This window comes from Diospyros lotus, chromosome 12, assembly GCF_014633365.1.
Source record: "Diospyros lotus cultivar Yz01 chromosome 12, ASM1463336v1, whole genome shotgun sequence".
Lineage (NCBI taxonomy): Eukaryota > Viridiplantae > Streptophyta > Magnoliopsida > Ericales > Ebenaceae > Diospyros > Diospyros lotus.
The window spans coordinates 10114692-10127817 of NC_068349.1; the positions used below are offsets into that span (position 1 = coordinate 10114692).

The 13126-nt window shown below is 36.9% G+C and overlaps 2 protein-coding genes across 2 annotated transcripts; both read left to right on the plus strand.

Moving 5' to 3' along the window:
- Nucleotides 1–478: 478 nt before the first annotated feature.
- LOC127787470 (serine/threonine-protein kinase SAPK3-like) lies at nt 479–6426 on the plus strand. Its single transcript, XM_052315531.1, has 9 exons — nt 479–829; nt 2183–2257; nt 3898–3999; nt 4138–4191; nt 4271–4363; nt 4505–4597; nt 5542–5646; nt 5758–5856; nt 5942–6426. Exons 1-9 carry the CDS (start codon nt 710–712, stop codon nt 6218–6220), a joined length of 1020 nt encoding a protein of 339 aa, XP_052171491.1. The 5' UTR covers nt 479–709; the 3' UTR covers nt 6221–6426.
- A 1054-nt stretch (nt 6427–7480) lies between these two features.
- LOC127813856 (uncharacterized) lies at nt 7481–12856 on the plus strand. The gene is made up of 5 exons (XM_052354948.1): nt 7481–8104; nt 8714–8812; nt 10696–10740; nt 11818–11955; nt 12357–12856. The coding sequence occupies exons 1-5, from the start codon at nt 7709–7711 to the stop codon at nt 12729–12731; spliced, it is 1053 nt and encodes a 350-aa protein (XP_052210908.1). The 5' UTR covers nt 7481–7708; the 3' UTR covers nt 12732–12856.
- The last annotated feature ends 270 nt before the right edge of the window (nt 12857–13126 follow it).

Genomic DNA, 13126 nt, shown 5'->3' on the forward strand with positions numbered 1-13126 from the left:
CCACGATTGGCCACCTACAGCCAACCCATATCATTACATTGGGTCCCACAAACAACCCATTAACTTAAAAAGTATAACTATATTATTATATACAAATTGTTTGAAGTGTAATATCTTATAATATACATAGTACAAGTCTGCTTTATTTTTAATATACTTTTCGAAACACCGATTACTCTTCGTATATTCAAACCCTTCTCTTCCCAAGCCCATCACCATTTTTCAGTTTACGCCGACTCTCTGCCATAGTTTTTGATTTAAGTCTCAATCCAAAACTCAATAATTGTTTTTTTTAATATATAATTGACTACTTGCCGAAATTAAAAATATAAACATATATTTGAAACTCGATGAGGAAATCGGATAGCAACCCAGTGATCCTCAAACGCTCCAATTCTTTACAGCCCCACTTGACTGAACCTTGTGCTTACTTTTGTCCCGCAGCTAATGCATGTCTCTTTCTCTGTCGTCACAAATAGTTTCTGGCTTTCTGCTTAGATTTTCCAAGATTTTTATTTTATTTTATTGATTCCAGCTTAAATAACTATCAAAGACTTGGTCTTTCCTTTCTTTTTCTGGTTGATTTTGCAAGTTCATCTCTCTTAGTATTTTCTCTCGCTGTCTGTAACACTTGGGTTTCCCCATCTGGGCGGGCATCTTTTCTGGGTCTTCAGTTTTATTGCTCTGGAAATTCTGGGTTTGCACTGAAATGGAGAAGTACGAGCCATTGAAGGAACTTGGTTCTGGGAATTTTGGGGTGGCAAGGCTGGTGAGACACAAGAAGACCAAGGAGCTTCTTGCCGTCAAATACATAGAAAGAGGGAGCAAGGTAATCTTCTAGTTAGCCAAATAGTTCAATTTTAATGCCTAAAGATGGCCATGGTTTCTATTATCACACGGGTTGCTGATTTCTCTTGAGTTTGGCGATGCTTAATGTCATGGTCTTATATACATTGTTTTGATTGGGAAGCATTTTCCAATGCCGAGGGTCATTTTTGACATCAGATATGACTTTGGCATGTTCTTCCACAAGTCTCTGGGAAATTTTGGCTGCTATTGGTGTGACTTGGTGTTGAAACAAGAACTTTAGGTATCTGTAAAATTGCAAGAAGTTAGGAAAAAAAAAAAAGGTTTTGATTTGTGCTTTCTCCCTTTATTGTTCTTTTTATTTTGTCCATGTAGGATTGGATGCTTAACACAGAGTGACTGTTGCCCAACTCAATCTCCTTATACTTTACCCCAAAACTTTTCACTTTTCCATTGACCTGTAGTTCTACTGGGGAAAAACTGTAAACAGATAGGCTGGTATTATTTTGATTTACTGGCGTATTTCCATGGCATGTTATTGTACAAATTCCATATAGGACAAGAAATAGTTAAACTCGTGTCATTTATATTTCTAGAGCTAGAGATAGGAGCATAGCCAGGGGTTCCAATGAAGGGTGTCAGAAATTTTGTTGTAGTTAATATTCTAGCATTCAGTTTAAGTTACAATTTCACAGAATGTACTGTGAGCCTCAGATGGATTAAAAATAATATTTTGGTGGTGATGGAGAGCTCTGGACAGATTTATGCTGAAGACTCGAGTATTGACATTTTTTGCCGACTGCCTTTTCTTCACCTTCTTTGGCCAATACTCTACTGTAATCTCTCTGATGTCACTCCAGTGTAACTTGGTTCATCATATACAGTTCTTGGAACCCAGTATCATCAGTTAATTATTCTTTTGGAGAACAAATTTGTTGAAATTCTCAAGAGCTACGAATTCTTGCAACCATTAACAATCTTGTTAACGTGGACTTCGATAAACACCACCATCAAGCCTTAATCTCATTAGGTGGGGTTGGCTTATAAGGTTTCTAGCTTGCCAGTCAGTTCAATCTATGCTATATCTTCTGTAAGGTCATTATAAGGGTCATGCCTAACAATTTTCCACCAATTTTTCTTTTGATTTTTCTACAACTTTTTTTTTTTTCTTACATCTATTTCATTTACTTTCCTAATCAGCTATTGAATCTAACAATATGTATTTGACTAGACACACATGCCTAATCTACTGTTTTGCTTTATTGAAGGTTTTTGTGTAACACACAGTTATAATGCAATAGAGGTCTTTTAAGGTTTTCTTGCCATATGCAGTTTGTCTTTTGAAGATTGTTATTGCTGTCTCTTTTTGTTTCAGATTGATGAAAAGGTTCTGAGGGAAATCATAAATCACAGATCACTGAGGCATCCCAACATAGTCAGGTTCAAGGAGGTAACTTGCTAACTGTATTTTATTATGTCATGGTACAAAGTTATGGAGAAGGTAGAATTTTTTGTGCAAATATATTTGCCTCACATGCTATAGAGCGATTTTGTAGTGACATTAGGAGCATCACTTCAATGCAGATGATCTCTATTCTTGCTCAAAATCAAGAATTACTTAGATTCATTGGATAGACAATAGTTGGAAGGAGGAATTGACTGTACTACAAATGGAGAATGCACTTGTAGATGTATTGCAAATAGGGTCCACACTACAAGTAGGGTGTTATCTTTCTTTGTGAGTGCTTGAGCTATGCGTGGTAAACTGAACTCTCTTATTTAATGTTGTGTCTTCAGACTCTTCACTAATAATTAGGTTCGACTATCCAGTTCTGGATCTATTAATTCTGGCTCACATGTCACCTGTTTGTATGTTCAAGTGTCAATTGAACATAAGACTCAGAATCCTAATGTTTTTGATGCCTTGCAATTCAAAAAGTGGATGATGGAAAAATACCTATTTGCTATGAACAAGAAGACAAAATTTTGTCAATGTTGAAACAAAGATCTTGAGAGTTGTTGGTATGAGGCATTTGCTTCCTTCAAAGCACAGTCAAAACCACAAGTTTATCTTTATATGGAACAGGTTTCCTTTCCGGGGCGGGGGAAGTGTCAAACAAAATTGTCATGATTGCCATTTGATGTTTATCATAAATGAGAAAAGGTCATTAGCTTGTGCTAGTTGTCCTGCCAGGAGAGGCTGGATTATTCACAAATCTCCTGGCAAGATGGTCCACTCTTTTAAGATATTAGCAGAGTATCCATACTTGGCCTGTAAGACCTACTTATAGGGGCAATGCCTGTGTAATTCTGTGAGTTTTTGAGTAAGGAAAGAATTTAGCATGGGAACCAACACTTGTGATAAGAGAGATCTATATATGGTGTATCAATTGCAACAGTTCACACTATCATAGCATTCTGTATTTCCATTTTTTGCCTCAGTAGTTGTGTAGGATCCAAGAATTGGGAGCATTTGGTTCGTCTGCAATGTCGCAACTGAAACTCATAGATCTACCTATACCCAAGAGAGCATGTTTGTGGAACATTTTGAAAATGTAACAAGTGGAAAGAATGCTCCCATGATGTCCCATCATTACATATCTATTCCTTTTTTTCCCCAGAGTATATCCATGTAAAGAGACCCTCTGTCTAGAGCCTCGCCTCTGTTTATCTACTACTTGTTTAGATTGTTTCTTGTGTATTCTCAGATTTTGATGCAAATGAGCATAAGCAGTCAAAAAGCTTAGAATTCTTGCAGTTAATTTGTCATGCCATGAGGCTCTCCACACACTAGGTATCAAGAGATGCAATTTAAAATAAGGCTCCATAAAAAAATTGTAGCAAAAGAGGCAGAGGAAGACCAAAGAAAATTTATTGGGAAATCCTTAGATATGATACAGGATATAATGGCCTTATAGAGTATATGACTATTGACAGAGATACTTGGAGATCTAAATTCATCTAACTGACCCCACCGAATGGGATTAAGGCATGTGATCTAAAATTGCAGTTGAAAGTTGAAGTACTCATAAAGGATACAAATTCTCATTTTGGTTGATTATAATGTTTAGGAGAATGTCTTGTCTACAGGTACTGTTGACGCCAACACATTTGGCTATAGTCATGGAATATGCAGCTGGCGGTGAGCTCTTCGCAAGGATATGCAGTGCTGGTCGATTTAGTGAAGATGAGGTATAAAAGGATAGGTTGCCTTTCATTGTTTAGTTTGGCTTGTCGGACCATTGTCCTCCTCCTCTGCCCATATAAAGATTCTATTCTGCTATTTTGATGGCTATTTCTTGTTTGCTGGAAAATTTCTTTTTGCAACAGGCACGCTTTTTCTTTCAGCAGCTGATATCTGGAGTTAGCTACTGTCATTCAATGGTATCTCTGGGGATAGCTTTTTCTCTTCTTTTTTCGGTGCAGCGTCCCTCTTCTTACATCATCTTTTTATTTTATGCAGGAAATTTGCCATAGAGACCTGAAACTGGAAAACACTCTACTGGATGGAAGTCCAACTCCACGTCTTAAAATATGTGATTTTGGTTATTCCAAGGTCAAAGTTATTCTAGTTTGGACATGTCTTCTCAATTTTTTTTTTTGTTCTTTACTAGTTTTATGAACTGTTCTTGTTTAATTGTTTTCCTCTTTTCAAATATCTACTTTTGTGTATTTATTTATATAACTGATTTTGCAGTCTGGTTTGTTGCATTCACAACCCAAATCGACAGTGGGAACTCCAGCATACATTGCCCCAGAAGTCCTATCACGCAAGGAGTATGATGGGAAGGTACTTATCCTATCTCTTGTAATAATATATGGTTACAAAGCCTTTCATGTTCCACTTTGTCATGCATGTGAAGGTGGAGCTATCCACGCTGTCCTTTTCTTGTGGGAAAGATCTAAATACTGAACTTAATTGGTAAGCATCCTATTTATTTCACCCAACATGATAAACATGAATATCTACATCTTAACAGACACTGCTTGGTTGAACCTTGGCCTACAATTTGCAGAAGCTAGTTTTTATGTACATATATGTACATTTATCTTGAGATTTGCTGCAAGTACATGTGTATGCATTTATAAAACTCGATCCTAGATCTTCTTCAATTAACAGAGTTTTAAGTTTCATCTAATTGTGAAGAAGCAGAGTTTCCAGCATGCAGGTTTTAATAATGGGCAACGTCCATTTTAGTTGCTATCTGGAATCGTAATGTCAACTTTGGAATGACCAGAAAGTACACTTCTAAGATAATAACTTTTCACCTTCAGAAACACATATTCCTGAATAAAGAACGAAGATATTCTTGAATTATGTATGTAGTGTCTCCCAACAATGGAAATGAAGAAATTGAAGCTTGATTTATGTACTTATTCAGTTGGGCTTAAAAATGAGATCAAAACAAGTAGGTATTTGTTAAAGAATTCAAGTTTTAGTTTTCTGTCCATGAAAAATGCGTGCATACAAGCAATTTTAGTTTCCTTTTCATCAAGAAGTCCTTAGTTTAGACATCACACTAGGGTGAGGACAGCAAACTTCCCCCCAAAAAGCCCGCCACACTGCCATTCATGATATACCTGTTTCAGTCTGCATATGCTGATGTAACATGTGTTGTAGAAAACACAATGAAAATCACAAAAATGCTTGTTGCTTTCTAGGAATATGATTGCATGCAGGCATCCAATCCCTCTTGTAATTTTACTGGAGTTCTCATAGTTGTTTAACTTTAGATTGCAGATGTTTGGTCTTGTGGTGTAACGCTATACGTGATGTTGGTTGGAGCATACCCTTTTGAGGATCCTGAAGATCCTAGAAACTTCCGTAAGACAATTGGGGTGAGTTTGCATTAAGATGATGATTTTGAACTGTGAACGATGATTTCCTGATTTAATTTTGTTCTTCTGCCAGCAATGAAAACTTTATTTTTTTTTTCTAATTTCCAACAGAGAATAATCAGCGTTCAGTACTCTATACCCGATTATGTACGTGTTTCTGCAGATTGTAGGCAACTCCTTTCTCGCATTTTCGTTGCAAATCCCTCCAAGGTATTTTTTTCCATTTGTTTTCCTTTTCATTTCTATCTAATTACCATAACTTTCGATAACTCAACCCGAGTTCTACTCCATGAAGAGAATCACCATCCCGGAGATAAAAAACCTCCCCTGGTTTCTGAAAAATTTGCCAAAAGAGCTAATTGAAGGTGAGAAAACAAACTACGAGGAAGCTGGGCGAGACAAATCACTTCAGAGTGTTGAGGAAATAATGCAGATCATACAAGAGGCGAAGACCCCTGGCGAGGGATCGAAAGCTGAAGGGCGGGCTGCTGTTGGGGCATCGGATCCTGAAGACGAGGCTCATCTGGACTCTGAAGTTCATAGTGGAGATTTTGATTATGTAACCCCTATTTGAGCAAGTCCTTAGCCTTACAAAATGCTCCAAATGATTTCACTGCCTCACAAATGATTTAAGTACTAGATCACTGTTAAAGATCTAGTACTGTACAGTAAGTACATGCATGATCTTATGAAATAATTGTGAGGACAAGTAAGTTCTATGCTGAATTTTGGGCATTGCCCTAATGCATTGGCGGTGAGTGGTGATCTCTATCTTTTACATTCAGCATTCTCATTTCCATGGATCCTTGTGTTGTGGTGCTGTGGCTGCGTCAAGTTTCTTCAAATTCTACTTTTGTGGAGGAATTAAGCCCTCACTGCATATTCTTCAAGGAAAATAAATGGCTTCCCTACATTTCCTGGTGGGTACGAGCGACAATTACAAAGCATTTGTTGTGGCTAAGACTAGGATCTTTTTTTAGAATAAAATCGTGTCGTTACACATACTCTTTTCTAAGAAAAATAAAATATTATTGCTTCAAGAGTTAAAATTTGACTATGTCAACTACCATCGTAACAGTCCTTTTTAGTGTCGATAAAGCTGTGGAAGGAGGCACCTCAACATAAGAAGATATAAACTTTATATTTTGCTCCTTTTTGGTTAGATTTAAGTTTTGTGTGTTCTTATTTTATGAAATTGTAAATTTAGAATTTAAAAGCTTGTAAAAGCATATAAAGAGTTAGATCTTTTGGTCAGAAAAAAATATACATAGATTTATAAAGTTTTTCAATTGAGAACTGGAAGAGAAATAGGATAGAAAAAATAAAAAAAAATGAAAGTTTCTTTACTTAAAAATTTAAATTTATTTTCTAGTAAGGAATGTAGATAGTGGTGCAAAAGAAAATAAAGAGCTCCCACGAGCATGACGTAGTGGTAAAATACTTGGAGGTTGAAGTGAGTATTGGAGGTTCGAATTCTTGTGGAGACAAGATTTTGACGTGCCATCTCGTTTATTCGAGACAAAAAAGATATTCGTTTCTGAGTATGTATATGTTGTGATTGTATTTAAATTTATCTGAATGATGAATTAAAAGGAAAAATTATTTTTTTTCCAAATTAGTCGGACAAACTTTGGAAGTTAAATTATAAAAAAAAAAATAAAACAGGAGAAAAAAAAAAAAGAGAAGGAAGAAAATAGAAGAAGACAAGCAAAAGTCAAGACACAGTTGTCATTTGCCGAGATTGTTTGGTTGGGAAGTTGATATTAAATAGAATTTTTTTACCAAATAATTGATCTTCTCCGATTATAAAAGCAAAATGGTACAATCTTCCAAAAAGTTTGAAGGCTAATCTAATCTCTAGTCGATGCATCTATGACACAACAATAATTCGCAATAATTGTGATTATATTACAGGTATAAAACAATTTGATTTCAAAATTCAGAATCCTCTAATTCTCCGATCAACCCCTCCCATCCCAAAGCCGCCGGTTCCAAATTCTAGACACCAGCTCTCCGATCCCAAAACCATTTCCCAGTTTCGCTCTCCACGCCTCAATTTCAAATGGGTCGGAAGCCAATCGACTCGGAACCCACTCGCTGGGCCTTTCTGATCCTGCTCTTGATGGCTCTTGCGTCTTGCATAGTGGTCTACATGTTCGCATCAGTGGCCCTAAGACCTAACCAAGTCTCTTCAAATTCAGAATTGGATTCTCTGGCAATGGTTGGCCATGGCGGAAATGGCGGTTTGGAGGAGGAGAGTAGGGAGTGTTGCAGGGGGATTGAGAATTTGGAGCTCTGGGGGGCTGCCGTGAAATGGGGCTCTGATTTCAAGTTCAATTCTTCTGAGGAGTGTTGTAAGGCTTGCAAGGCCATGTGTACTGGGAATGATGGACCTTGTTTGTGTGACTCCTGGGTGTTTTGCGGCAACCGGGAGGCTTGTGGGCCGCATTTTCGTGAGGTGAGCTAGAACTCGATCTTTGCTTTTACAGATTTTTGAGTGATTTGGCGGGATTTGATTTTTGGGGGGTTTGTTTGAATCGAGCTTGATATAGTGAATAGATTTCCTATGCTATGATTATTACAGTAATAAAAAATTGTCCTTTGTTTCTAGAGATTTTTTGAGTGATTTGATGGAATTTGAACTCTGGTTTATGTTTTTGGTGGTTGTGTTTGATTGGAACTTGATTGTGTCGAAATTGTTTGTGATGGAAAATGCATGTAATGTGATTCAGTGAATGGTTTCAGTTGAGAGTTTTCGTGTGATTGTATAATCAAAAGTTGATCTCTGCTTCTGCAGATTGTTGAGTGATTTGATGTAATTTGATAATTTGGTTTATGGTTTTGGTTTTTGTGTCTTGATTCAGTTGAAGTTGATAATTGAGTAAAAGACTTCACTACTAGGATTTTGAACCATCCAAGCTCTGATTACTAAAATCTGTAATGTCAATCTTCACATGTTAGGCTACCTTCTATTTAAGGAATTGCTGACAATTCCATAAAATATGAGCGTAGAGAATTTGTGTCAAATAAATGGTTTGTAATATTGTTTCTGTGTTTCTTGATATAGTGCTGGTTGAAGAAACAGAAGGATACCTTAGCCCCTGAAAGGCAAGAAGCAGGAAATAAGATCAGTTGGACGTCTGGCCTTATCTTTGGGAAGGGAGAGGTATACAAGGCTCTGGACTTTCTTGTTAATTTTTATTCTCATTTTCATTTGATGATGGTAGCATATTCCATCATCCATTTCATATCAGATTCGAAATATGTACTGCATTTGATTTTCTTCATTCTGCCTCACACTTACTGTCTATTCTTGCTTTTCCAATCAAAGCATTAAAAAAGTGAAGAAAAAAACTTCATGTACTTTGGACTTGGCAACTAGCAGTTGGATTGATTGAGTTTGTTACATTGATATAAACAAGGCAAGAAGGAAGAAGAAAAATCCTTCTTTAAAAGATGAAGTATAACAAAATTTCATTGTCACTTTTGGCAAGGTATCTAATGGATTCTTATATTAAAAAAGGAATCTATAGGATGCCTTCTACATTTTGCTTTTCCAGGTAAGCTGTTAAGTTGCTCTTGTGGGTTTGTTTGGGTTGCTCATGCTTCTAAGCTTTTAGATTTGGTTGTTGGAGATGTGGAGCCTGATTCAGTTTATGACACCTACACCGGGCTGGTACGCTGCTTCTGTTACCCAGTCAGCGGGTAGGGGTCAAGGGGGCAGCACCTCTTGCGGGGTCTTGGGGGCTCCGCCCTCGGACCCTAAACACTAAACAGACCTGAAACCTAAACAAGCTGGAATCCTAAACAGATTAGGAATGTTATTTGAATTAGAAGTTCTACTTTTGCCCTAGCTTTCATATGTAAATATGTGGGCATACTTCTTGTAATGTTAACCTTCTCAAACAGTGAAAAATTCCTAGTGCAGCTGTGGATGCAGGCATTTTTTTCGAACCATATAAATTTTGTTTTGTGTCCATGTGCAATTGTGTTCCAGTTTTTTTATCACTTGATTCTTCTCTAACACTAGTAAGTAGTAACTTATGCCAGGGGGTGGGGGGGGAACTAAATTGTGCTTATGTTAGCTAAAAGTTCAGGATGAGGCACATGAGATTTGTTGTCCAACTTCAGCGAGGCATCTCTAATTTTTTACGTTGTCTTTTTCCCAAAAAAGAGAAAAAATAAAAAAAATAAAGAAATTCACATTTTCCATCTGAAAACAAAGATGACACAAATATAGGCAGATCTGGAATATTTTCCTTTGGAATGGTTCTCATAGGGGAGGATTATAGTGTTTGGATCTGGTATACATGTATGCACAAAAAAAATTATTTAAAAAATGCTTGAGGAAATATGTTCATTACTTAACTTCTTTTACTGTAAGTCTAGACTAGCACAAATCTTTCTGAAAATGCCTCAATTGATGTCTACAACACAACAATATCAATCACAAAGCATAATCTCATTAGGTGGGTTCGGCCACATGAATTCTAACTCCCCAACCATCTTTACCCATAATCTTATTTTCTGTAAGGCCATTATATCATGTTTAAGAGTTTCCCAACAAGTTTTCTTTGATCTTCATCTACTTCTTTTTGCTGAAAACTTCTTTTTTTCCCATTGCATCCACTTGCGTTAGAGGTACACCTATTGCTGGTGACATGAATGATAACCATTGCATCTTCATATCAATGTGGAAAGTTTTTCTGAAAGTGAGCAGGACTTCTTAAGGTTTGATGAGTGCAGGGGAATGGAGCGTAAGAATGGCAATGATTGTCACACAGTATCCCACCATGTCTTGGCTTGGGACCAATTGTTGGAAATATTGCAATAAAGTCGAATTGACATCCAATGTTATTATTTTTCTTTCTGTTCCAATTTGTTATGCGTGAGAAAGACATTAGGTATTTTCCATTTATGCTTCTAAAACAGATGTGTGTCATTACACTCCAGTTCATTAGCTCTTTTTGAGCTAATTCACATTGTTATCTTTGCTCTGAGAGGTTCAACTTTTTGAGTTAACAACTTTCCTTACTGATTTTCTTATAGGGCATTGTTGGGTTGGAAACAGAATATGGCATGCTTCATATTAAGGTAAGTTCTTGTTCTGAAACCAGTAGTACTGCTTCTCATATGCTCTAGTAACCTGGTACATGACATAGGTTTTTGGTGTATATAGATCAACTTCAAAAGAAAGAACTTTACTGGTTGCAGTTGTATCCAGAATGCATAGTATTGACATGCACAACATTATTGTTCACGTCCTTGTAACAGGCTAATTGCATGCTATGATTGTCACTATAGCTGACTTCTTGGTTGTGTTCTGCACCATCGGTTCCGCATGTCTCTCCATGTCCTTGTTGAAGTCATTCATGGAATCTTTTTTTAAAATCTAAGGTTACAATGCTTTAAAAGTACAATATGTTGGAAATCAGTGATTGTTCGGCAAATACCTTTTATGATCTTTGGTGAACATTGTGATTTAGAATCCACATGGTAATTTGCTTATCAAAATGAAGAAGACTTTCCGTTGGAGGTACCTCACATAAGAACCACAAACAATTCTAGAAGGTGTTAGATCATTACCCGGCACCTGTTTTGGATGCTAAAACTTGTTTTATTATCTTTGAATGTGTGTTGGCCACTTGTCCAAATGTGTCTCATTATGTGTGTGTGTATTTCTTCCAGACAATTCACAGATACTAAGACACCAGTCTCCACTGCTTGTCTTGCATATCCATCACTTAGACGATTTAACCATACTTGCTTTCTATTATACAGAATGTGACTTCTTTTCATATATAAATAATTATAATCTGTCATTTGACATGCCCGCAATGTGTCCTTGCAAAGTCTTTTAAGTTCGTAGTTCGTGTTGTGTCTCTATTGTAGGGCATAGAGGAATTCAATTATTCTTCCTTGCAGCATTATATTTTTGGTATCATAAATAAAGATTAGTTTTATGATGAGAAAACACTGCCTGAGGCCTTAGCTGGGTAAGCCCTGGAAGGTCTTTCTTAGTAACCGGACCCAGGTTGAGTGCATGTGAGGAAAACCCACGCTTTACAGGGTGCCATATTTCCTCCATCAATTTCACCTTCATCATATCTTTGTTTCAATGATGGCTTATCCTATTTTTTCATGGCCATTTTCTGCTTTCTGTTGGTGCAGCTTTTGCCTGAATGTGCTCCACATTCTGTTGCCTACATTCTTGAGTTGTTGGGTTTGCGTCACTGTGCGGGTTGTCAACTTTATCGTGCAGAAAGTCGTGGGAAAATTTGGGATTCAGAAGGAAATCACATAAAAAATGTAAGATTCCACTTTGTTTTGATAATGCTGTCGTTACTAGTCTCATTAGTCTACTCTTTGAATCATGTTAATGTATCTTCCACTGTTCTAGCCATTTGTATAGCTTTCTAAAAGTTTTAGAACACTCCACATTTCTGTAATTGAAGATACTGTTTCCCATTTAAGTGGAAAAAGTTCTACCTCTGCTGTCTGCTCTTGTATTTCTTGCAATTTCATCAAAGTTTCAGCTTTTATTTTTGATCTCTACTTGAAGAACATAATCATCAGAAAGACCAACAAAAAAGGCCTGGACACTTTCCTTTTCTGTTCCTTGCGATTCATTTTCAACTTCTGCTGCTGGTCGATGTTTGGTGCTCTATGTTCCATGTTTTTGCCTTGACATGATTTTGGCATTTTCACAGGCTTCATTTGGCCCTCCATTCGCACTGATTCAAGGAACGCTTGCAGCCCAAGGCAACCCGTTCAAGAACATTCCAACCGAAGTCTGCCCAACCGTCAGGAGAGGCTCGGTTGCCTGGGTCGGCTCTGGCCCAGAATTCTTTATAAGCCTAGCGAACCACCAAGAGTGGAAGAAAGCTTATACTGTCTTCGGGTATGTTCTTCCAGAAGACATGGAAATTGTGGATAAAATCGTGCTGCTACCTACAAAACCAGAGGTTTGGAACAACATCAACGTTTCTGTTTTGGAAAATCCCGTCTCCGTGAAGATCCAGAGAATGAAGGCTGCTCATGGAGACTTGAATATCCATGCCAATGCCAATTTTGGAGCAGCTTGAATGGGAGTTTTCTTCATGATGCTTTGTAAATGAGTATTCTTCCCAACTTTGTTTCATGAACTTAATTTTTGAAATATATGTTGTTTGCCATATGAAAAATAGAGCAGGGAAGATTTCCAGTTCAACATGTTGTGTCTGGTACGAGGAATCTTTTGGTGGATGATAGTTTTTCTTTCCTGGTAAAAACTAAAAAGGATTAAATTAATATTAAGGAATGCTTATATACATAATCACTTTCACCTATTGGATTAAGTTTTGTAAGGTTAATTCGAGACTCCATCCCTCGGATTACATATAAGGGTTGTTCATGTCATTGTAGATAATTCTCTATAAACTATGAATAGTAGTACTATTAGTTTTTTTTTTTTATATTTAAATCTCATTTAATCATAATC